Below are 26137 nucleotides of genomic sequence, written 5' to 3'. Positions count from 1 at the left end.
CTTTTTTTTCTTTTTTTTTTTTTTTTCCTTTTTTTTTCTTCTTCTTTCCTAAGATAAGATTCGAAGAGAATAATAATTAAGAGATAAGCTGATAAATATTTCTCTCTATTGATGATATTAATTGATATAATGTTTATTAACGCATTTCAATCGTTCGATTAGATATTAGTAATAAAGTCCGAAAGATAGGTGGGATTTATTATTTTATTTACTCTTATGTTGATTTATTTATTTACTTCTATTTTTTTTCTTTTTTTTCTTCTTTTTTTTTTTTTTTTGTCTTTTAGGAAGGAGATAAAAGAAAACGAGATGATTTCTGTATTGACAATTTGAGAGATAACAGCAGTTTATTAGACATTGAATATACAGTGGATAATTAGGGCGATTAGATTGGCTAGGTGATATCTGTTAGTAGAGTAGTGATTACGACGTGCATAGCAGAAAAACATAGTTTCACATAATTTACATTCGTCGAATTTATCTCGAGTATGTTATCTTTTTCTGTCTTTTCTTTTCTTTTTTCTTTTTTTTTTTTTTTTTTTCTTTTTCTTTTTCTTTCTTTCCCATTTTTATTTTCGTACATTTCGTTAGCGTAATTATTTTGCGTATACATGCACAATTACACTTGAGGAGAATTTTAATCTTTGAACGATTACGAAGATTCTTTTCTCCTACAATAAACTGTCTAATCGTTTATTCTCAATACTTTTGGAAGACATGTGATTTTGTTGTTAATTTTGTTTTATCAACTTATATATATATATATGTATGTATATATATAATGTTGGATCAATAATTAATTCGATAATGAGCTTGAGAATCGTCGAGATCTATATAGGATGGTACACAGAGTATGATTAATCGAGAGAGAAAAGCAATTGACATTATCATTGTCGTTATACTTGTGCCAATTTCTTCATGTTCTTTCTTTCTTTTTTTTTTTTTTTTTTTTTTATATATATATATATTTTCTTTCTTTCCTTTTTTCTTTCCAATTTTTTCTTTTATCTTTTTCTTTTCTTCAAACAATAATAAGTATATTAATATATTATTAATACGTCGCTTAATATACTTATTATATTGATATTAATATTAGATGCAGATTTTACAGATGCAAGAATGATTGTGTTAATAATGTGCGAGTGCATAAGTGCATACGTGCATATGTGCAAAAGTGCATAAGTGCATAAGTGCATAGGTGCAAAGGTGCAAAGGTGCATAGGTGCATAGCGTGTGAGATAGATTAGAAATGATTCAATTAAAGGTCTAAGGTGTCGAAATGAAGTTTTGTAAAAAAAAAAAAAACAACAACAACGACGAAACATAAAATGAATTGTAATTAATAATGATAAATCTTTTTTTCTCTTTTTTTATTCTTTTTTTTTTGTAATTACTATCATTCTTTATAATAAAAGTGAAATGATTTATTTGTTATTAATGCGAATTTATGATTGATTGATCGATTTATTTATTTTTTTTTTTTTTCTTTTTGTTTTCTTTTTTTCAAAGAACTTGGCACAAGGATAACGTACAACCGGCATTTGTTGTTGTAAAACATTATTAGAACAATGTTCTTCTTTCCCTTTTTTCTTATTTTTTTGCCTTCTTTAATTTTTCGTTTTTTCTTCTCTTTGATTAACGAAATGATTTTTTGCTTTTTGTCTTTTTTTTTTGTTTTTTTTTGTTTTTTTTTTTTTAATGCCATTCGATCGCTCGATCTATTCACGCAAATTTACAAAACGAATATTTCGGATTTAATCGTCTATTCTTTTCTTCATATAAATATATCGTTCTTTTTTATTTATTTTTATTTATTTTTATTTATTTATTTATTTATTTAATTAATTATTTATTTATTTATTTATTTACTTATTTGTTCGTTTTTCTAATAGCCATCAGTTTTTCACTAATTTACTCTTTTTAATTACTCTTTTCTGAATGTTATGTTGGATAACGGGTGAATAAATTTACGGATAAGAACAGATTAACAACGACTATTTTCCGATAGCGTATGTGGGTGTGTGTGTGTGTGTATTTTCGTGTGTGTGTATGGGCACATTTCTAGTTTTCTTCTTTTTATTCTTTACAAGGTATTCGGTGGATTTGTTTATATTTTTATTCTTTTATTTATTTATTTATTTTTTTCTTTATTTATAGTTTCCTCTTTTCTAATCGGATGATGTCGTATCTTCAAAAATACAATTCGTCATTTACTAGCATGTCACGTCTCTCGTATTTGCATAGTCGTAGTTATTATACAGTGTGGGTTAAAAGTTCCCAAGAGTTTGTAGTTTCACGATGTAAAAAAAAGAAAACGACAAGAAGAGAAATTATTTCAGAAGATTTCAAAAAAGAGTAATTGATCTTTAAAACTACCTAGAAACTTTTGGCCCACCCTGTATGTGTGTGTATATATATATATATATATATATATATATATATATATATATATATATATATTTATATATTTATATAATAATGTTACACTTTAGAGTCAAGTTGATTAATGAATTTCTAGCGTTCTTGGCATCGAAAAAGAAAAAAGGAAAAAAAGATATTCTCGATTTTAATCTACGTAATGAATAATGATATCATTTTAATTGAGATCTATAGATCGTCGTATGGAGAAGAACGATCTTTGATTATTTTCGTGTGTCTCTCTCTCTGTGTCTGTATGTGTATTATACATAAATACATTTATTTATTTATTTATTTATTTATTCATTCATTCATTATTATCTTTGTCGCGTTAATTATATTTAGATATTTTTTGTAAATTTTTTTTCTTTTCCTTTTTTTTCCTTTTTTTTTCGTTTTTATTTATTTTTTTTACTTTGTTCTTTTTTCTTTTTTATTCGCTTATCTTTAGTCTTGAATTACTCAATACTGGCGAGTGAGTTGAAATCTGTAGAATTATTCGATTTGAAGTGTTGTCGAATAAACGGAAGTTTAATAAAATGAGAAAAAAATAGGTGTTTCATTTTTTTTTTTGCTAAAAAAAAAGAAAAGGAAAAGAATTATTATTCAACATTAAAAATTGAAAAAGAAATTAGTTTCGTATTATATTAGACTTTAAAGTCATACTTATATGTATATATCTCTCTTCTTTTTTTTTTTTTTTTTTTACAAATAACAATCACTTTGGAATAATAATATAAATTAAATAATCAATCTCGAGAAATTTAAACAATCGAACTTCGAAATCATTTGACAACCGTTCATGCGAATATTTGAAAAGCATGTACTTTCATGGGTTTGTGTTTTGTATTTTAAAATTGTCTCAACACTAAATATACATATTACATTATATATGTATATTTGTTTATGTATATATATATATATAATATATATGTTTTAATATTTATATTTTTATATATATATATATATATATATATATATATATATATTTAATTCATTACATTTTGTTTTGCTCGAACTGTTCAACAGTAAACAATAATATTATATAATTACGTCGGTATATAATATAATAATAAATGCAAGATATATTTCTTTGTTTGTTTGCTGCAAACGATTTGATAAATAACAATATTCTTTTCTCTTTGTAATCGATATTTATATAACAAAAATAATGCACAGCATCGATAACTATACTCTAAGCAAGAAGCCACAATTTATAAATGCATTTATTTATGTATTATTTAATCATTGTGGCATTTCGTTCGTAAATTTTTTTTTATTTTTTTTTTTTTCAATTATGATATCTCTCTATATAATAGGCGTAGTTAGTTAGTTGATTATTTATTTATTTATTTACTTACTTTACTTTACTTTACTCATTTGCGATTCGTTGTAACTCGTACAACACAATAACAACAACAACGACGATTCAACGCATATATAATAATTGAAGTGCAAGCGTAACGCAATTTATATTATGACGACTTAGATCACCATTTTATTTTGTCATATTTTTATCTATTTTCTCTCAGATGTTTTTTCTTTTTTTCTCTTTTTTTCTCTTTTTTTTTTTGTTTTTTCTTTCTTTTTTTTTTTTTTTTTTTTTTTTTTTTATATATAGATATTTGACGAATTTATAATCGAAATTAATTTCTAATCAATTGCGCAAATGTGCAAGCGTAACGCAATTCGTGTGTTCAGATTTCTTTTATATATTTTCATTCATATATCTTTGAATTTTCCTCGAATATTTAGATTTGACGAATTCATAATTGATATTAATTTTTAATCGATTCCAATAATGAATGATTAGAAAATTTGAGATGAGCATCTTCATATCTATATATATATATATATATATATTGACGTTGTTATTGCTTTGATCTATCATAAATGAATTCCTGCAATTAATATACTTACATCTTTCATTTCTATTATTTGTTTTTTGTATGTTCGTATATATGAATGTATGTATGTATGTATGTATGTATGTATGTATGTATATATGTATGTATGTATGTATGTATGTATTTATTTATTTACATACGTGGTTTAGAAAGAAAGAGATAGAGAGTAAAGTGAAAATCTGATATATATATATATTTTTTTTTTATTTATTTATTCATTTATTCATTTATTTATTTTATTTAACTTTTTATACGGCCGGAAATATCTACTTTGTTGTAACTCGACATTTTTTTTTCCTTTTTTTTTTTCCTTTTTTTTCTTTTTTCTCTCGTAATTATTTTCATATGGATATGCTGTTGTGTATTTCCCTTACAGATCTAAATGTCTTAAACACTATGAGTATCTTTTAACCATCGTCAGTTTGTTGTCTTTTTATATTTTTTTCTCTTTCTTCTTTTTTTTTTTTTTTCTTTTTCTTCGTATTCATTTTGTTATTGTTATTCATTTATTTTTCTTTTGTTTTATCATGCGCTCACACTTGCGTTAACAACTTGCGATCATTCTTCGTACGCTATTAGTTTCTTTATTTAAACAATGATGTCAACACTTATAAACGAATTATGTTAATACCTATGTTGTCCTAAGGAACGATTAACGAATGCGTTCGGTGCATCAGGCTCGAATTTAAACTTTAATATATTAATTTATTTATTATTATTTTTTATTTTAATAAATAACAACAACGTATATATCTATCTATCTATCTATATATATATATATATATATATATATATATATATATATATAAAATATCTAATATAAGTTTTTTAAATAAAATAAAAAACATATATAAAGAAAAAAGTTTATGAATAGTTCGTAGATAAAAAGATCGTTTCCTATAAAAAAAAAAAAACATGATATTAAAATTAGATTTTTAAAAATGATCAAAGATGATCATAATCGACTGATTATTCTATAGAAAACAAAACAAAACAAAAATAAATAAAAGAGGCCGCATGCATCCGCCCGTATTAACGCATGTTTCTTACGATTAATTACAATTAATATTTCATGAATTATGCGAATCTGAGTTTTGGCCACATGAGTTTTGTACACATCTAAATAAATATTATTCGTCAATATAGTTTTTCTCTCAATTTAGATCAATCGTCGTTCGCGCGGTTTTATCCGTATCGATAGGATGAGTCGGATAGGATGAGAAGATCGAACGATCAATCAATTTTATATTATTAGGCAGATAACTTAGAGATCGTGACCCAGTCGATCCATCTCAGCCAATAGGAAATCAACGTCAGCTTCTGTAACTGCAGCACTCGAAATGATATTTCTAAAGAAGTTGGGTCTCCTATCATCGGGTTGATAACCAACCATTAATGTACCAGCTTGCATCATGCGGCCTTTCAGGATCGGGCAGATCTAAAGACGATTATTTTATTTATTTTAAGAATTTTCTTTTTATAAAAACAATTTTTTTGTTTTTTTCTTTCTTAAATTTTTACACGTTAGACCTCTTCAAAACTTACTTCGCCCAAAATCTTTTCTCTTTCCGGACCGTGCGGCATATTTCTAACGCGGGTTGGCAAATACCAAAAACAAACGTTCACCATTTCAGGCTCGAGAATCAAGTAGTATCGGTCTGGCATTTGTTTGATACGTCTGACCATATATTCTGTTAGTTCCATTAATTTGTCCATGTGTTTTTCAAAACCTTCCGTACCCTATCGTACAATAGAAAATATTTTTTATCAATTTGTACGATTATTCTTCAATCAGATATCATATTTATTTATTTATATAAATAGATATATTTTTTCTTTTTGTTTTTTTCCCTCTTTTGTTGACTTACTTTAGCTCGCCATTGTAGCCAGAGTTTGAAAATGTCATTGTGACGACCACATTGAATAACTTTGTCACCGGTATCATATTGTACGTCGTAGAGTTTATCGGTCATGAACAAGTATTCCGCTGACATTTGATTACAGCTAATTAATAGACCCTATAATCGAAAAAAGAATGACAGATAAAATTGTGACACGTTGGAATATTCGTAGAGAGTTTGGCCGTTCATTTTCGCGCAATAAAACGTCGTCGAGATAAATTTACAGAGCTGTCGAGAGACGAAAGACGAGAAGGGTTGGAGGAGAGGAGAGGAGTGGAGAGGGGATGGAATGGAAGAGTAAAGAGCTGCTTGCTTGGGTCGATACGGCTGTTTAACACATGCGCAAGAGGTGGGAGTTACACCGGTATTGAATTTACAAAATGGCGGTGGTTTACTCAAACCACCTGGATATTCCACCATTTCGTTTTTCGACTACCTGTTAAGCTTTGGGTCATTAAATGGTGATTAGGGAATAAGCGCCATTTTGTCTCAGTTGAATTAATTCTAATTTCTTATTAAGGTTTTATCGAATGGATTTGATAATTAGGATTTGGATTACGGGTGATACGTATGTATGTATGTATGTATGTATATATATATATATATATATATATATATATATATATATATATATATATTTATAAGCCCGTACGATTTGAGATCTGTTTTTTTTTCTTTTTCGTAGAATTAAGTTTAGAAGATAAAGAGTAGATTTAATTTTATTGATAATCAGCTATTGATCGAAAAAGATACTTTGATTTTTATCTTGGATCGATCACTTTTTGTAAAAAATTTAATATCGATGAAAGTTGTGTAATACTTAGTCATGAAATTTTTTTGTTCTTTCTCTCTCTCTCTCTCTTTTTCTTTTTTGATTTTATTCCTTTGGAAATAATTTTATTGAAAATTGTTTAGTAATTAATCAAACGATCTGTCGATTTTATATTTTGAGTAGTTAATTTTTGAAGAAAACGAATCGATAATATTGCAAAGTATCGTGTAGCTATCAATCAGTGTAGTTATTGTACAGTTATCAGTTTTTTATTTCGGAATAATTAATTTTCATAAACGAGATAATTTTGTGAAGAAAAAAAAAAAAAAAGAAAAGAAAAGAAAAGAAAAGAAAAAAATCAATCAGTCAGGAGAAATAATTATAAAAGTTCTTTACGTTTTTGTCTTCGAGTCGTTATTGATCTTTTTTTTTTTTCGTTTGTTTCAGAATAGATACAATTTTGTATAAAATCGAGGTAACAATTGAACGAAAGACATTACCATTTTCTTGTTGAATAATTCGATAAGAAAGTTTGCCAGGAAGAAACGAGTGACATCGAGAGGAAGAATGATCTACAGAAGCAAGATGTGGTGCAGCCGGTGTGCGGAATTTTAATATAAGAAGAAAAGCAGGAGAGAGAGAGAGAGAGAGAGAGAGAGAAAGTGTTCGTGAAAGATAGAGAGAGAAAGAGAGAAAGGAGAGAGAGAGTGAGTAGAGTTAGCAATAACTACGGTGTCTGGGTGGTTGCAAGGTAGTTGGATCGAAGGGATAGACCCTCCAGCAATCCAGCGGCACTTCGTCGGCAGTTCGCCGACGGACTATGGCAACATATGTTATCTCTTAGTTTAATTAAATTCCAGGAGTGTGTGGGCACGTAGGTCCACCCCATAGCATGGAATGCCATAGCGTTGTTATGTCATCGCCCTTTCCAATGGTATTCGAACACGTCAAATCTCACGTCATTCGTCAACAATTTTGTCCAATCATTTTTAATACCCACTAGATGGTTCTGTTTTTTTTTTTTTTATTTTTGTTTGCTTGTGTGTGTGTGTGTGTGTGTGTATGTTTTGTTCGCTTTTTTTCCGAGCTATCAGATTTATCATAATTTTGATTTATATCGTATGTACATCCGTCAAATCTCAATTACGTTGTGTTCATATCAGTAATTCTTTTTAATTGTTATTTTCTTTTTTTGAAATTTCCTACACTCGTATTTTTTTTTTGTTTTTTTTTCTTGTTTATTCTTTTTTTTTTTTATCTCTTTTCAGAATCATGTATTAGTAGATTTGATTATAATTGTTTACTTACATCCTGCTTGAAGTGTATGGTCGAACACTGAAGTAAAGTTCCCATCAATTTGTGCGGATTCCACGTAACCGAGTCGGCCCTGTAGAAAATATATTCCGAATTGTTTATAGGAATTTCATGGGAATGAGGTTTATCGAGTCGGAACTATCGTTCACTTTGACGCATCCTATCTGGAAGCTGTCGAAGCGAAGTATATATATATATATATAGTTTAGTATATATATATATGTATATAGTATATGTATATATCGAGCCTAACTGAAAAAGCTCAGTTCAACTAAGCTCAGCTGGCCGTCAAACTCTTATCCACTCCCATAGGGACCAATAGGGGATAAAATATGAGTTATCTTCATATGCCCTGTATTCCACTCTTCATGGGGTCCATCGATTCAAGAGAAGAGCTATTAATATAGCCACGGGATCGGATTTAACCCTCAGCTAAACTTCACACACACCCCTTCGATAGGAGAAAACCTGCCGTGTGTGTTGTGTAGTAACCCTTCTTAATCCAAGAGATCACGAAATACTAGAACCTGCCTTGATGGGTAGTCCTTGACACCAATTTGTGGCTTCGTTTATACGTTAAACCGATCATTCAGACAAATTAAATGTTTCGAAGAATTTGATCATCGATTAATTCATTAATTTCAACTTATTGTTTTCAAAGTGGCATAAAACGTGAATTTGATGAAAATTTCATGTATTCTATAATTTAATATTATGATATATATTTGAGATTTGTTTCGCTGACAAATGTTATCGTTCCTTTTGCAAATGACACATATAACACATCATACTGACCCTTTATGCTCTTTTAACTATACTGTGAATGATTCAAGGACACTCGAAATACCCTGAAAGAGACTCGTGTCGTCGACAGACACTATCCATTTGTCACTCTTCACTTTACTCTTGGATGCACGAAATTTCTTGTATCATGTTTAGTTCAAATCTTCCTTTTCTTTTTCTATTCTCTCTTTTTTTTTCCCCCTTCCCCCTTTTCTTTCCTATTCTATCCGTGATTTTTATATTTATTTTTGTACTTATTGATTTTGCATAAAAAAAAATTCTTTTCTACGACGATCTTTTTTTTTTCTTTTTTCTTTTTTCGAATCGATCAGAATGAAATGTAAAGAGAAAAGAAAGAAGAAGAAAAGTTCTCTCTTTTCGATTAAGTAGATCTAACCTCTCGTAGAACCGTGCATAATATAAAGCTTCAAGTTGATTAATGCGATTCGCAGCTGGGGTTGGCGCTTGTACCAATCCTCTCTTTCTATCTCTCTCTCTATTTTCTGACTCTCCTCTCAAATTCGTTCCTCATGCCAATTCCAAAAGCTATGTGCAATGTGAACACGTGAATATGGTAGATATGCTAGTATTTGACTACTAATTACCATAATTATCATTGAAGCATTAAATGAAAAACATAAATTTGAAGCTTTGATTACGTTCCTTGCACACATTGCTATTATACACCGATATATATATATATATATAATTATATAATATATAATTAAATAAATAATATAATATATAATTAAATAAATTATATAATATATAATTAAATAAATATATATATATATATATATAATTAACATAATTATCATCATCAATCTTGTAAATTTGTTATATAACAATTTATAATTAACATTGAAATATATGCTAATGGATTCTTGAAGGAAAAAGAAAAAAGAAAGAAAGAAAGAAAAGAAAAACATTGATTTTTTATGCAAATGTTTCAAAAGTATTAATTAATTATTATAATTATTATAGAATATATTGACATATAGATTTTCTGTATATTAACTTTTTACATAATAAAGAAAAGAAAGGAATGATAATGAAATGAAATAAAAATACGATGATAAAAAAGGGAAGAAAAAGAAAAGGAGAGAGAGGAAAAAAGAAATTCTTCTAAAAATTATAATGTACTTGTATTGTAGCGAAAATGTTTTATCATGGAATATAAAAAAAAAAAAAAAAAGTATGGTAAAAAAATCGAAGAAAAATATTCATCGCAATAAGAAGAAATGGGCTGACGATTGGTCGGATGGGTTATGGGATGTAAGAACGAAGAGTAAAAAAGAAGGAAAGAAAACTAACAAACAAACAAAAAAAAAAAAGAAAAAAGAATGAAAGATAGAAAGAAGAGGAAGAAAAAAATAAAAACAAAAAGATACTCAGAAGTCATTGTCAGATATCGTGTCTATTATTTGATGTCCTCCGACCTGTCTCGCTTGGATAATCTTTTACTCGTAATCATTTGTGACTTTTTGATATAGCGACGAAATCAGAGTAGTTCCTCTTTTCAAAACGTACGATTTCCTACGTACGTGTACATAGGGTATATGAAACACGGAGAGAGAGAGAGAGAGAAAGAGAGAGAGAGAAAGAGACAAATAGAGATAGATAGATAGATAGATAGATAGAAAGAGAGAGAGAGAGAGAGGAGGACAGTGAGTGAGTGAGTGAGAAAGAAAGAGAGGGAGGTCCCTTTGTATGAGTTTAATCCAGCATTGTCGAGGCACGGGCTTTTATTTCAACCTCGCGGAGGAGGAGGAGGTGGAGGTGGAGGATGGTGTACAGCTCACGGATGCTGTGGCGCGTCAATATAAGAGGAGAGTTCTGTTCTGCAAATGCGCTCCAGGGAACCGATCCAGCTGTTGCTCGTGCCCATGGACTTTCTCTTCTTCTCGTTTGCCATTTTAATCAAGACCTTCAGGAAGGAAGTACCGACTGACAGTACAGTCCATTCCAAAAGACAGAAAGACAGGAGAGAAGAGAAAAGAAAGAGAGAGAGAAAAAAAAGAACCTTTCAATAACCAAAGAATGATCCCTTTTTTCGATCGATTATTATAAATAAAGGAAAAAATTGAAAAAGAAAACAAGAAAAAAAAGGACGCATGTACTAATTGATCCTAATCAATTAAATTGTATTGTGATACTCGAGAAATATTGCTAATTGAATTTTGTAGGATCCAGATGAATCTTCGTGTCGATCATTAAATTCAACAAAAGTGAAGAGAAAAACAAAAATAATAAATCGATCAAATTCATTTCGATATCTATATTGCACAATATTGGATTTATTCATAAAAACGATTGAAAAACAAAACAGATATATATATATATATATATATATATATATATTTCTACGTGTGTACTGAAAATTTCTTTGTTATTTATTGGCACAACGACGAACTCTCATTTTATATCTTCGTACGAACATGTATAGGATTTCAATTTTCAAGAGCAAGAGAGAGAGAGAGGAAACCTCGTGCCACATTTTTTTAGGGTCATGGACTGTCTGTTATCGATTCGAGGGATACAGATGCGCTCAGATGCAAATCGTGGATTAATCTCAGCATCCCTATCGTACCCAGCCGCTGCTTCCAGTTTGAACGAAACACAATAGCACGAAAATACACTGACCCCCATCGTCTCAAACTATAAAACGTAAATGAAATTTTTCTTACGTATATATATATATATATATATATTTTTTTTTTTTCTTTTTAAAATCAATTATTACAATTATGACAACGTGATAAATTGTTTCGAGAGTTTTTCTTTCCTTTTTTCTTTTATTTTTTTTTTATTTTTTTGTTTCTTTTCTCTCTTTTCCTTTCGAAAAATATAATATTTTCCAGATACTCTTAGTGGTCGCCATTTTTCACGATATATTTTATAGCAATATGTTACATACGTAATATCTTTTGATCCCTGCATTTAGGTATTATCATGCAAAATTATGTATACCTATATATATATATATATATTCAGGACTTTCCTTGAAAGCCTATGAGTATTGATTTTTTTATTCTATATACTCCGCTAAGCCTTCATTTCTCTTTTTTTTTTTCTCTCCTTTTTCGAAGCCTAAGGATCCATAAAGCTAAGCCCTTAGTCGAACTATAATAAAACTCGTAGATCAAGTTGAGGCCCTATGTAAAATGTTAGAAATTCTTTTGTTTAGGACTCACCGTTCGATGCCAGTCAATCTTGGATGTCTGTACTTTCGAGATAGAAGTAAACCACCGCCCCAAGCTGCCTGTAAAAATAAATAAAGGAAAAGTTGTGAAGGAAACAAAAAGGGAAAAAAAAGAAAGGGAAAATGTATTTTTTTTTCTTTTTCTTTTTTTTTTTTTTCGAAAATAGATATCTCATAGTGAGCGAAACCTGGGAATATATTCACGTTTAAATGGCCGTTTAAATACTGACTTATAAATCCGACGTTTTCCCGGCTTTCCTCGCGAGCAATTTGATTTGAATTCAACAAGGGTGACTCTATTCGACAGATTCTCCGTTTCTCACATTTATTATTAACGTTAAGGCTCTTTCGTAACTTGGCATTTAGGTATTATCTCGTGCGAATTATCCTGAATAATTCGTAATTGATCGACAGACAGACAAATAGATAGATAGATAGATAGATAGATAGATAGATAGATAGATAGATAGATAGATAGATAGATAGATTAAAATTTTACTCACGTCTACGTGAAGCCAAAGCTTGTATTTCTTGCAAATATCAGCTATCTCTGGTATTGAATCGAATGCCCCGATCACGGTTGTCCCTGCTGTTGCATTTACGAAGAATGGTATGTGACCTTTGGCCTTGCGTTCTAGGATAAGTTCTTCCAATTTCGATGGTATTATTCGACCACGTTCGTCGCTCGGTACCATAACGCAATTGTCGGTACCCAGGCCGCAAACGGCAGCGCACGATTTCACGGAATAATGGCACTGATTTCAACAAGATACATACATGGTACATATAAATAGGGTATGAAAAGATTCTATAAAGAAGAAAAAAAGAAAGAAAAAAAAATGCAAGTGAAAAAAAAATCATACCTGATCGGACGTAAACATAACGAGTTGGCCTCCTATCGATGAAAGACCACGTTCTTTGTACGAAGGAAACATTTTATGTCTTGCCGCTAGGAACGCATATAAATTGCTGATGGATCCACCTGGTGCTAGGATCGAATCGCCACAATTCCAACCGATCAATTCCCTCATCTTTTGAAGTACAACATTTTCCATTAGTATGAAAACAGGAGCGATCTCGTAAGTGAACATGTTTGTATTCGCCGTCGCCGTCAACCATTCGCCGGCCATCGACACCAGATCAAGACCACAGGATAGTTGATTGAAGAAATGTGGATGTCCTTGTGTGATAAAAATAAAGAAGAAAAAAAAAGAAGAACATAAGAAAAAAATAATACACACACATATTCGATAAAGCGAATGGATTTGATTGGAATTAATTTTCTTTAATTAATTACATTATTTCATAGAAATCAAGTTTTCTTCTAAGTAACAATCGTGATTGCTTTAAATGGTATTAGATGTTAATGACACTTAATGACACTGTTCTAACTCTGACGTAATTAATAATTTTGACAGGGCACGTGCTAAAAAACTTTTCTACCCTAGGTGTCAACCCTAATCTATATGTTCTCATGGACGCTGGCAAAGGTTAAAGGTATATGGAAGAGAGAATGAGAGAAATAGAGAGAGAGAGAGAGAACTTTAAGCTCCTCGCTGAGTACGTTGTCATCCGCTTGGCTGAACATCGTGCACGGATCAAGTCTAATGCTTCTGTTTGATGGGAGTCTGCCTTCTGGTGTAGTCAGGGGTGCGTGCCTGCGACCATCACTATTGCATGTACATTGTTAGTTGTATGTACTACTACGTTTTCTCTTTTCAGTATCTCATTACTATCCTATCTTTCATTGTTGTAGATTTTCTTTAGCTTTTTGAAAACAAAAGAAGATTTCTACAATGATCTTGTTAAATGTTTGCGTTCATAATACTTGCTTACTTACTTATTGACTTATTACTCTAATCTTTCGTTGAACATGGATTCCGCTATGTGAATTTTCTTCTTCTTCCTTTCTTCTTCTTCTTCTTCTTTTTTTTTTCTTTTTTATATTTCTTTTCTATTCTTTTCTCGTTCTTATTACGTCAGCAATAGGAACGTTTTCACGCGCGATAATATTGACAGTAAGAATCTTTTAATCTTATAGCATTAGCCAAGTAGATTGACGTTTGACAGGATCCTTCTTTGAGATGTCGGATGTTAGCCACACCCTTCGTTCGAATCCAGTAAAGTGACGTTAAAGTTTGTCGAAGATAATCTCGCGAGATGATTTTTTTTTCCTCCTCTTTCTCCTCCTCCTCCTCCTATTCTTCTTCTTCTTCTTCTTCTTTCTTCGAACGATTATTAGAAGAAAGAAAAAAAATAGAAAAAAGAAAAATGTGTATACGTTCGCATCGACTCGATATTGCAATTTGCCTTATTGCAATAAGTGCGGTTAGGGGATAATCGTATATTTGAATTTGTGATCGTAGAATTTGATAGTGAAATTTCTTTTTTTTCTTTCTCTTTTTTGTCTTTTTTCTTTCGTAGAGAGAATAGGTCGATAGGAATGGTTCGATAAAAAGTCACCCTCAAAATGTGATATCGTGCAATGGCATTCGAGCCGTTTGTCGCGCTGTTATTCGCAATTATCTTGGTCTGGAGATCGTGGCACGCGTCCGGTTTTGGGGAGAAGAAAGATTTCCCTCTCCTCTCTCTCTCTCTCTCTCTCTCTCTTTCTTTCTTTCTTTTTCTTTCTGTTTTTCTCTTTTTCTCTCTTTCTTTCTCTCTCTCTCTCTCTTTAGTTTCACAGAAACATCGAACGAGAACATGGTAGAAGGTCTAAGGGTGTAGTAGGGTCGATGGTCCGAAGCGCCCGCATTTTGCGCGTCACACGCGTCGCTGCTCGACTAGATTGTTTGCAGAGGCTCTCAAACTATACCTTCTTCGTGCAAAGAAAAGCAAACATGGACTATACCAAATGCGCGAGATAAGCCGCTTTAAATATAATTAACATTAAATCTTCGTTTCCTTTCTCAAACAAGAATGCTGTTGGATTTTTACTTCTGATTTTTGGCGAGCGTCTTATTTTTCTTTTTTTTTCATCATTGAAATTTAACTTTGTCGAAAATTTTTAAGACAGTCTCGTTTATATAAGTATTTTCTTCTTCTTCTTCTTTTTTTCTTTTTTTTTTTTTTTATTCGACAATTATATACCTGCATCCTCGCCAGGATAAATTGTATGTATTTATCTAATAAGAGAATCATCGAGAAAATCATTAGAAATCTTAATATAATAATTTTTTCTTAATTGTATTGTATATTTCATATTTGTATTGGTATATATGTATATATATATATATATATTTTTTTTTTTAGCAAAATAATACTAAAACGCAAAAGAGTAATGAGTGAACAAAAAAAAAAAAAGAAAAAAAGACGAAAGAAAATAATTAAGAAGTGCAAATAATTGAAAAAATGACAGACATCGTGTCAATGATTTAATGCAAATGAATATTGTGCAAAAAATTGTTTACGTAAAACTCCGAATTCTCTTATCGAGTATCATTTGATAAGATTATATAGGAAATTGTTTCTTTCGGTTCTATAGACAAGGCAACGATTAGACTCTCTCGTGGAATCATTTTCCAACTAATTTACTCTTGTCTTACGTTGTGTGCCTGAAAGAAACCGAGTGGCTTCGTAAGCCACGAGGAGAACCTGTTCAAAGCAGACCCCTCTAGTGATATATTAGAACTTAGGATTTGTATGAAGAGAAGTGTGTAACCCTGGCTTAACGTTAATGCTGTATAATCAATCATATCGTTCAAGAAGAAGATGGAAAACACTTAGCGAATTTTCAAACGAATAACATTTTTCCAATCATTTTTTTCCTTCCTTTTTATTTACCTATATTAACGAGTAGGTTGACATGAAAAAAGAAAAGAAAAAAAAAAGAAAGAATAAATAAATAAATAAATAAATTCGAAATAAACAAATAAATATTTCTCATTTTTTTTGTTTAATCTTTTCACCGTTCGTTCATATTTTCTTCTTTTGCATTGCATTTGTATTAATGAGCAGATTGATAGAAAAATAAATGATAAATAAGTAATACAAAAAAAAAAAAAAAAGGCGGCAGGCATTTTAATCGTTTCATTGTTCATTTATGAAAATATTTTTTGTTTGAATTCCACAAATAGCTATCGATACTAATTTAAATTCCTTAGCTGTTATACTCTCCAGCCGTTTTCGACGTTGGAGAATCGCAAAAGGGGCTTTTTCCCTACGAACTGTATCGTTCTAGTCATCCCCTATGCTCACCCCTATTTACCGTTTCACCCTACTCTCTCTCTCTCTCTCTCTTTCTCCACCGGGGGAAAATCGTGTAGAAATGGCTCTTAATTACACCGATCTTATAGAATTCGCCACCCTGTGCGCAATGGTGCCACGTGCGTTGACACTGCCGCGGAGAATTTTTTTCTTCTTTTTACTTTTCTTTTTTTTTTTTTTTTTTTTTTTTTTTTTCTTTCTTTTTACTATAGATATGACCTGCATCTTTTTTTTTCCCCTTCGAATTCCTACACGATATTTTGAAATTAATATCGGTACACCAATTTAATCCCTTTTCTTTTTTGCCCTCATCGTAGACATAATTTACATTTAATGGTTAATAGTAAAAAATAAAATTTGAATTAAATTTTTAAAGAATTTTGAAGTCTCTCCTCAAGTTAGAAACTTGCCAAATGGAAGACAGTTGTTCCTTAGCCCAAAGTTCTTTACCCTAGAGGTATTGCAGAAACTAGAGTATCCGTTTTCGATAACACTGGCAAAATGTAGATCAAAGAAGAATAGAAAAGAATATTTTGTAGTTTCGATTTTAGGTCACACAGACACATTGACATATATACACACATAAACACACGTCACAAAGTTTAATCCTAGTTTACACTTAAACTACTTTCAAGTGGAATAAGATAGAACTTGTTCAGCCGATGGACAAATAAGTTTCACAATTCGCATAATCCAATAATCTTAAAAATTCGACACATACATAGCTTTGTCGCTTTAAATTTTAAATAATAATATATTATCGTAAAAATATAAAAAAGAAAAACAGAAAAGAAAGAGAGATATACGTTCTTTATGATATACGTATGTATCTCTTTGTAAAATCTTATCGAACTGTTAAGTTTGATCGATCGAAAATGTCAGACGGATTCTATCATATTTCATTTTAAAATTCTATGTGAGAAGAAGATAGCTTTTCGTACAATTTCAGGATCATTATTTCTGACCTTGATCTACTTTCACACGCATGTTCTAAGATAAAAAGGATTCCTTCGTTAGTTTCTTTTATCGTTGCATATGTTTTCTTTCTTCGTCTTACGTTTGTAAATTAAGCTATCAAAGACAACCTCAATATTTCTAATCTCACTAATCATTTCTAATTTTTCTCTTGATATTTTATTCACGATTTTCTTCGTCACTCTTTCATTATTTTATTAAATTGTCGATATTAATGTAAAAAAAAAAATATATATATATATACATATGTATATCGAAAAATTGATTCGACGAGACAGCGGTAAAAAGTTGGAAAAAAAAATAGATAGATAAATAGATAGATAGGAATAAAAAAATTCGAGGGTACTCTTTCTCGATACTTGCCAGACACATAATCTAATAACGAGTTTTTGTCAGCACGTATATCAACGTACACGTGCCCCTACGATAGCAGAGAGGGGTGACGTTTTCATCCATTCCCACTTCACCCCACCACACCCTCTCAAACTCTCTTGGCATCGTTCGATCGCACAGAGAGACGACGTTGGCCAGATTTCTGGCCTAACTTTGGTTAGGATTCTCTCTCTTTCTCTCTCTTTCTTTTCTATTGTGCATTAGCATCCATTCAGCTTCGGTAATCGAATCTTCAGGAGGAGATTTGGCGAACTTTGTGGTTCCCTAGACATTGCCGGTTGACTTTCTAAACATTATTAGGATTCTCGGAATGAAATTTATTTCATCCTAGTCTTCATTTTTATTTTATCAATATATTCTATTTAATTTAAAGTTAAAGAAGATGTTTTAAATCTCACAGTACTTATTTTTTCTCAATATCATTTTCTTCCTATTTTTATCTTAAATGATCCAAAGTGTGTATGTCTGTTGATAAGTCAACAATATCATTTTATTTTTTTTACAAATATCTAATTCAATTTGTTAACCAGCGAAAAAAGAGCGTCTCTTATTTGATAGTCATGGTTTTATATTTTTTAATTTCTTCATTTTTTCTTTCTCACTCTACTTTTCTTATTCTTTTTTTTTCTCCCCCCCCTTTTTTTCTTTTTATCGCGAATATGTCAGGGGTGTTAGGGAATGTCCGGAAGCATCTTTTTAGCAAGCTTATCTTCGTAGTCTCCCTCCCGTGGCCACCAACTTTCGCCGTATGCTAAATTGAATATGAAATTATGTGGCTTATCACCCTCGTGAATCGAGAAGCGTGATAGTGGTTTGAAGCATACTCGGACGTTCTCATATTTCTTTTTATCTTGTCTCACTCTTTTCCTAATCTTAATCTTTCTATAAATTATGTTTTTATCCCGAAAAAAAAAAAACGTGATAACACTATGCTCTTCGATGCTACGTCAATAATCAATATTTTTTTCCCTTCGTAGTTTTAAGAAGAAAAAAAAAAAGAAAGAAAGAAAGAATCCAAATTCTCTCCATTTCTTTTTCTTTCTCTCTTTTTTTTTTTTCTTTTCATTCGTTTGAGATTGTAAAAAAAAGGAGAAGAATGATTGATTTTTTAATATCATCGCAGAAACTTTCGTTTGATTTTGTTAAGAAAAAAATGATCATATAAAATTGACTTACCCGTTCTCACTTGATACTTTAATGTCGTCGAACAGTCGATCAATAGTTGTTGCAAAGTCAGACCAGTGTCAGGTATCTCGAGATCAAGCAAACGAATCATTTCGGATGGATGACGAAAATCTAGGACCTTAGCGTTTCGATCGTTCGTTGCTTTGATGTAATCCAATAGGATGTCCACGACCTTCATCAGGAATTCTTTCGTCGCTGGATAACTTTCGGCATTGTGAGGCAGGATGTCTAGGAACGACAAATAAAAGAAAAAAAAAAGAAAAAAAAAAGAAAAGAAAAGAAAAAGAAAAAAATTAAATTGAAATACATCAAGTATTATGAGAGACACTTCATTCGAAATTAATTTTCATTAATCGAATTTTCGAGTCATGAATAAATTAAAGTCTAAAGTTAAAAAAAATTAACGTCTAAACTGTCCTCTTTATTTATTTATTTTTTTGTTCTTTTCTTTTCTACGATTTACTAAAAAAAAAAAAAAAAAAAAAAAAAGAAAAAAACCACAAAAAAAAAGAAAAAGAAAACATTGATAGAAACGCAACTATGATAACTCTCTAATTGTTATAATCAAGTGAAATCTCTTCGGTGATTAAAATAAACGATAAATCATTTTATCGTCATCCATATTGACGGCTATCATTGCATACGCATTAATCGACCTACCGTCGAGTTCATTTTGTTCATCCTCGTTGAATGACACGCATTTCAAATGATTTCACCTCATCAAACAATTGAAAGTATAGACCTATTTTGACACACTCTCACTTGTTTGGTGGGATGACATCATCTTCGTCTTCTTCTTCAGATTTTCGATCTGGATCCTTCACATTTTTCTTTTCGTACATTTCAAAGAGTGAGTGTGTATGTGTGTGTGTGAGAAAGAAAGAGAGAGAGAGAGAGAGAGAGAGAGAGAGAGATCTTTTTCTAAACAAATTCTAAATTCTAAGGATATATGTACATCCGTCATTAGATCAGTAATACTTTCAATTATATATGTAATAATATGAGAGTTTTTTGTTGCAACTTGTTTTCTTTTTTTTTTTAACGATAAATAGACTGGACGATAGTGTTAGGAGGATCTCTTCAAAAAAAAAAAAAAAAAAAAAAAGAAAAGAAAAATAATAGGGAATGAAAAAAAGAAAAAAAAAAAATACGATGGATCGTTTGAATGTGCCTCTACTAAATCCTTGGTAGATTGGCCTGTCCTTCTATCTTAGGCTAACCATAATGTATCCCATAGAATAAAATACCCCTCTCGTTTTCCATTGCATTAACGTGATCCCTTGGATAAACACAGGTTACTGACTTTGAAGTTGTCTATGTGTTTGCGTATGTGCAGGCACTTCGCACTTATCAAATTATCATCATCATCATTGTAATTATTATTATTATTAGTGTTATTGTTACTATGAAAAATATATTGTCAGTTTGGTTCTATTAAAATCTCTACAATGAAATTAATGTAATCCAAATAAGTATTATGTTAGGGTTATTATTATTATTATTATTATTATTATCATTTATAAAGAATTATTTAGATCATCATTGAAAATATTATTTAATTTTTGAAAATTTTTTTTTTGAGGAAAGTATATAATAAAAGAGAGAGTGAGAGAGAATGACTTTGAACATTCTTTGGAAACATTCACGTAGATATATTCGAAAAGTATTTCTTTCAATGATCAAGAAGAAGGGTGCTGAATAATGCTTCCAATGTGAAAGTAAGGGAACATTGAACCTGATGGCGAATCGCTTTGAGCCTTTGGTTAGACAAGGGAAATCCTCGGCTTCCAACGGTTGGGATCCGGCTAATCCTACCCCATCAATCTAATGTCCAAATGCTATGCTCTCTCTTTCTCTTTCTCTCTCTCTCTCTTTCTCTCTCTCTCTCTCTCTCTCTCTCTTTCTCTCTCTCTCTCTCTTTCTTTCTTTCTTTCTTTCTTTCTCTTTCTTTTCTTTTTTTCTCGAGGTTTATAGCACTTCTCGGAGTACAAATAAGGGAAGTAAATCGTTTCATATATAACTGGCTAGATAAGAGATAAGGAAACATTATTAATTCTTTATCAAGTCAAAGAAAAAAAGGAAAAGAAAAAAAAAAAAAGGTAATTGAATAATTGTATCCCTCCGTAGTTAAATATATTTTTCTTTGAATTAGATTTAATTATGAGTGATTAATCATTGTTACATTTGTTATTGTTCCTTCTTTCTTTCTTTTCTTTTATTTGAAATTTTAATATCGAGAAGATAAAGGAAATCGCGTTATATCAATTTTATTTTAAGTTATTGCCCGTTGTAATCGTTTTGTATCCAGATGTTTGTATTGGACCCTCAAAGCTATCTAACTTTAATCAAAACGATTCTTCTTAAGAGGGTTGTTATAACTGGCAATTAGTTCCGTTAGTTCTGGCTATTTATAAACTGAGAGATTATGAGATTAATTTATAATTACAATATTGAACGGTTATCTTTTTCTATCGTTATTGTTATATTACGAATTCGAATAAATTTGAAATATTTGAATAGTGTATATATATATATATATATATACATCTAATTGGTTCGTGACTATACATCCGTGGCAAGTGATCTTTTTGATTAGCATGAAAAAGGAAAAAGAATAATAAAAAAAAAGACAAAAAAAAAGAAGAAGGATCTTTTGAAAATTTGAATATGGTGGTCACGTCACGCAACAGAGATACCTTATCGCTATCCAACACTTCCCAATGTGCAAACACGAGACGTAGACTGCGAAACCCTTCTACTCTTTGTACCCTGCGGCGTGTAATCTGTCCTCAGCCACTCGCCGCCTAGGAAACCTCACTTCGGGCCGATTCTAAATCCTCTATTATTATGCACCCCTTCGATGAAGCCGCAAGCTTCACGAAATCACGACAATATTGTGAGCTATGAGGATTTTTTTTTCTTTTTTTTTTTTTTTTTCTTTTCTTTGAAGAAGTTAAGGCACTGGATCTTTTCTGTTTTTTCACCCCTCCCCCCTTTTCTAAGTGTTTGACAAATAATGAGAGTTCGGTGTTCTGTGGTTTTTTTTCCATTTTTTTTTTTTCTTTTTTTTTTTTCTTTTTTTAAATCGGTCATACCAATCGTTTGTAAAATAAATAATCTAAATGAAATGAAAATATTTGTTTGTTTAAATGTAGTTAAAAGAATTATATTCATGCGAACACTGGAATTGTATTTATTTTTTAAATGTCAGAAATATTGTGAGCTTGCGTTTAATGCGAGTTTGATTTTTATTTTCACATTAATCGTATTAATTGTTTCTATACAGTTATTTATAAAAGGAAAAGAAAATAAATTTACATATATGTTTGGAGGAAAAGGAAAGGAATTATTGTCCGCAGGAACATTATGTATAATTGTATCAATTCGAAAAGTGTTAGAAATATTGTAAGTGTGATTTAGAAGATAATAAATATTGCTACTAATTGATTTTACATAAAAAAAATCATTTGACATGCATTAATGCAAGGAAAAATTAGATTTTTCATGACTTACCCGAGTATTTGAGGTTACAGTGTTCCCTGGAGAGGGAGTAGGTATTTTCGTTACTCATTAGTCTTGTGGGTGAGTGCGTCCTTGCAAAGTTCTGAAATTATAAAAAAGAAGAAGAAGAAGAAAAAAAAAAGAAAAAGAAAAAGAAAATTGCATTCATTGTAATAAATTCTAGATCATAGAATCTCTTGGGTTTATAAAATTCGTCTTAAAAATTAAATTAACAAATATTTCGAATCAATTAAAAAATTATATTCTGATCTTTGTCTTTGTTTTATCTAGAAATAAATAAAATTGATTTAACATTTATCGTATATGAATAAAATTTTACAATAAACGTAAATGACTATCGATTAGGAAATGATGATATAGATTATGATAAATATGTTAGTTATGTTGATGAGAACCGAGATACGGATGTCTTACATATAAGTATTCCTTGATCGCTGTGATTTTAGTGCCGATCATTTGCACATTGTCCATGTCTCTGCTTGTGTCCCTCGCTTCAGTCCCTACAACAGTCAAGCAAGATTTTCCGCTTCAGTCTTCGCTCGATTTTCGAACTTGGTCTCGCCAAGAGATATCATTTATTCATTTATTCCTTCATTCGTTCATTTATTTATTTATCTATTTATTTATTTATTTATATTTATCGATTTATTTCGTTGGTAACTTTATTTTTTTTCTTTCTTTCTTTCTTTCTTTCTTTCTTTCTTTTTTTTTTTTTTTTTTGTATTTGCTTGCGAGAAAGCGAGAAGAAAAAACGTAGAGAAGAGAGCACGATAGGCCGAGCGACCACAAAAAAGAAACATGGACAGAGAGCATACCTTGTTCGGCTATAATAATTAAATATGATCAGAAGAAGCTTCATGTTTGAATCAGTTCAAATTTATCGAGCAGATTTACGAGCAGTTTTTAGCTTTGCTCTCTGAACTGATCGTTTCGATTTGAAAGAATTAATTGGATTTTCAATTTTCTAGAATTAAAAAGAAAATGGAAATATGAACGAGAGAATTCGTTTATGAGACGTGCATATAAAAATGAGATAACTATTAAAAGTGAAACGATTCGAGTGATCTAATCGAAATGAATTCGGTCTTTTTTGTTAATCCTTAAATGTAGACAATTTTATTAATTGAAACGTACAATTTTTTCTTTTTTTGTTCTTTTTTTTTTCTTTCTTGACATACATTTTTCTTTCTTTAATCGACCTGTTCTATTTTTCTCCATTGATATTATTTAAATAATTGTTTATTTTATTACATTTGCATAAAAGGATTAATTTCGAAGGATTTTAATTTATAATAAATTATACAATTTTTAAATCCATGGTTTAAAAATGCAACATACAAATATTTAAATATATAAATTCTTGAAATCAATCCTTTATAATTTTGCAAATTTTATAATCTAGTCAATTAATTATTCGTCGTCCCCCACCCCCATCCCTCCTATTAAGAGATCATAAAAATTCTCCGTCCAAAAAGATTATTATTATTATTATTATCATTATTATTATTATTATTATTATTATTATTATTATTATTATTGTTGTTGTTGTTGTTATTATTATTATTAAAGTTTTAATACGCACAAATTTAGGAAATTTTAGGAAAATTCATAGAAAATAAATCCATCCGTCCCGTTTATGTAATACTTATCAAATCGATAATTAACCCCAATTTACGGATTATAACTTTCACACGAACGATTCCTATCATGTGTTTTCTATCGAATATTCGTATGAAATAGTGATATCCATGCATTGAAAAAATAATTATTATCATTTACAAAATACACATATTAGCATATACTGAAAGAAGCGTGTTAGCATAGCTGATTGTATATAAACATGAAAACGAGTTGAAAAAAGAAAAGAAAGAAAAGAAAGAAAGAAAGAAAAAAAAAGAGAAAATATATAATACATTTTTAATAGAGAAATAATGAAGGATTAAGAACACTAACCTTACTTATCCCTTCGTCGATTGATCGTCCTTTTTAAATTATTATATAATTGATTGATCAAAATTCGAAAAGGATTTTTTCGAAGAAAATCGTGGCACGAAATTGAGCTGACGATTTGAGAAACGATGACTACGACGACGACGACGACGACAACGACGACGATGATGATGATAATGACGATTACAAAGACGACTATGACGACGACGACGACGACGACGACGACGACGACGACGACGGTGACGACGACGACGACGACGACGATGGGCTTCGGGATAGTTTTCGAAGGGACTGGTTCGAGTCGAAAACTCCTGGACGACTCTCGAGCCTCGGCCTGACTCGGCCTGCCTCGAGTATGCCTGACCCAGTTTCCTCCTTCAAGTACGACCGACGCACGAGCGTGGGCATAGCAAAGACCAAGAGGGGGTTGTTTTTACGTGGGCGTGGCTTCCACAACCACCCCCGTACTTAAGCAGAGAGACGGTTAAGGGGTGGATTCGAATGCGACGTATGCGGGGGCGGTTCCTACAGGCGTGTTCATATTCGGCCAATCCAATGTCATTCTCTGACGTCATGACACATTATGCATACACACACACACACACATACGCGCGCGCGCGCGGGTGCAAATTCACGCAGACAAATACAGGAATACATACATACATATACATATATACATATATATACGTTTAGTATATATGTATATTTCCTACGTTCAATCCTTTCTTTTTCTTCCTCAAAAATTGTCCTTTGATTTTTCTCTTCTCTTTTTCTTTTCGTTTATTTCTCTCTCTTTTTCTCTTATTTTCTTTTTTTTTTTTTTTTATTTGCTTTCTTTTTTATTTTTTTCCTTTTTTCATCAAGATGTATTATCAACCACCAGGGTTTCGTATATATACTCCTTCTTCTATCTTCTATGTTTTTTTTTTTCTTATTAATTATTGTCATCCTTTATTTATTTTTTTTTCTTTCTCTCTCTCTCTCTCTCTCTCTCTCTCTCTCTCTCTCTCTCTCTCTCTCTCTCTCTGCTTTCAAATTCGATTCAATGATCGTTCGTTAATTGATCATTCAATGTAATTAACAACAATTATATATACATATATATATATATATATATATTTTTATTCATATTTCGTGGAAAGATTAAGGGTGTACGTATATTTACGATCGGAAAATGGGGTAGTCTAGTTCGGAAGTTTTATCAAGTAGGTAAGTCGAATAGAAAATATGTAAGAAATGGGGGGGGTGTAATTGGGAGGAAGGTTGGGTGGATTGAAGAAGGTGATAAGGAGAGAGAGAGAGAGAGAGAGAGAGAGAGAGAGAGAGAGCAAAGAAAAAAATTATTGTGTTCGACATTAAATGAACGTAGGTAGATGCTGGGAAAATTCAATTGCTGCTGACCGTTCCGATTTCTTCGCTGGTAAATATCACGACGCCTGCGCTTTAGTATTCTCTCTTGAGCTTGGTAAAATAGGAGGGATGAGTAGGAGGAAATAGAGTAGGAGGAAGAGAAAGAGAAAGAGAAAGAGACATAGAGAGAGAGAGAGAGAGAGAGAGAGAGAGAGAGAAAGAGAGAGACAGGAAGGACAAAATGGACGACAACCAATCG

The 26137-nt window shown here is 30.8% G+C and overlaps 2 protein-coding genes across 4 annotated transcripts in view; one reads left to right on the top strand and one right to left on the bottom strand.

The window, feature by feature from the left end:
* LOC124428499 overlaps positions 1–26137 on the top strand; it is a 33551-nt gene that overhangs the window by 1640 nt on the left and 5774 nt on the right. Inside the window, exons 2-3 of one of the 2 annotated variants that reach the window (XR_006943189.1) lie at positions 7446–7705; positions 13746–15562. The gene's annotated coding sequence lies outside the window, so the exon portion shown is untranslated. Of the gene's footprint in view, positions 1–7445; positions 7706–13745; positions 15563–26137 lie in introns of those variants that run through there. The other variant, XM_046972621.1, reaches the window with a different exon arrangement.
* Positions 314–24896, bottom strand: LOC124428495 (glutamate decarboxylase). 2 transcript variants are annotated; one of them, XM_046972609.1, is made up of 11 exons: positions 24532–24896; positions 22993–23078; positions 22570–22660; positions 19048–19284; positions 13161–13477; positions 12801–13052; positions 12290–12357; positions 8307–8385; positions 6194–6343; positions 5871–6065; positions 314–5763 (listed from the first exon to the last, which is right to left on the bottom strand). In XM_046972609.1, the coding sequence occupies exons 2-11, from the start codon at positions 23047–23049 to the stop codon at positions 5590–5592; spliced, it is 1620 nt and encodes a 539-aa protein (XP_046828565.1). In that variant the 5' UTR covers positions 23050–23078; positions 24532–24896; the 3' UTR covers positions 314–5589. The 2 variants fall into 2 exon arrangements, with proteins under 2 accessions (XP_046828565.1, XP_046828566.1); XM_046972610.1 differs by lacking the exon at positions 22993–23078 and having other exon boundaries at positions 24532–24895.

The sequence above is a fragment of the Vespa crabro genome, chromosome 12 (genome assembly GCF_910589235.1).
Source record: "Vespa crabro chromosome 12, iyVesCrab1.2, whole genome shotgun sequence".
Taxonomy (NCBI): domain Eukaryota; kingdom Metazoa; phylum Arthropoda; class Insecta; order Hymenoptera; family Vespidae; genus Vespa; species Vespa crabro.
Note: the sequence above shows the minus strand (reverse complement) of the source record. Positions and strands in the feature narration are given on the sequence as shown.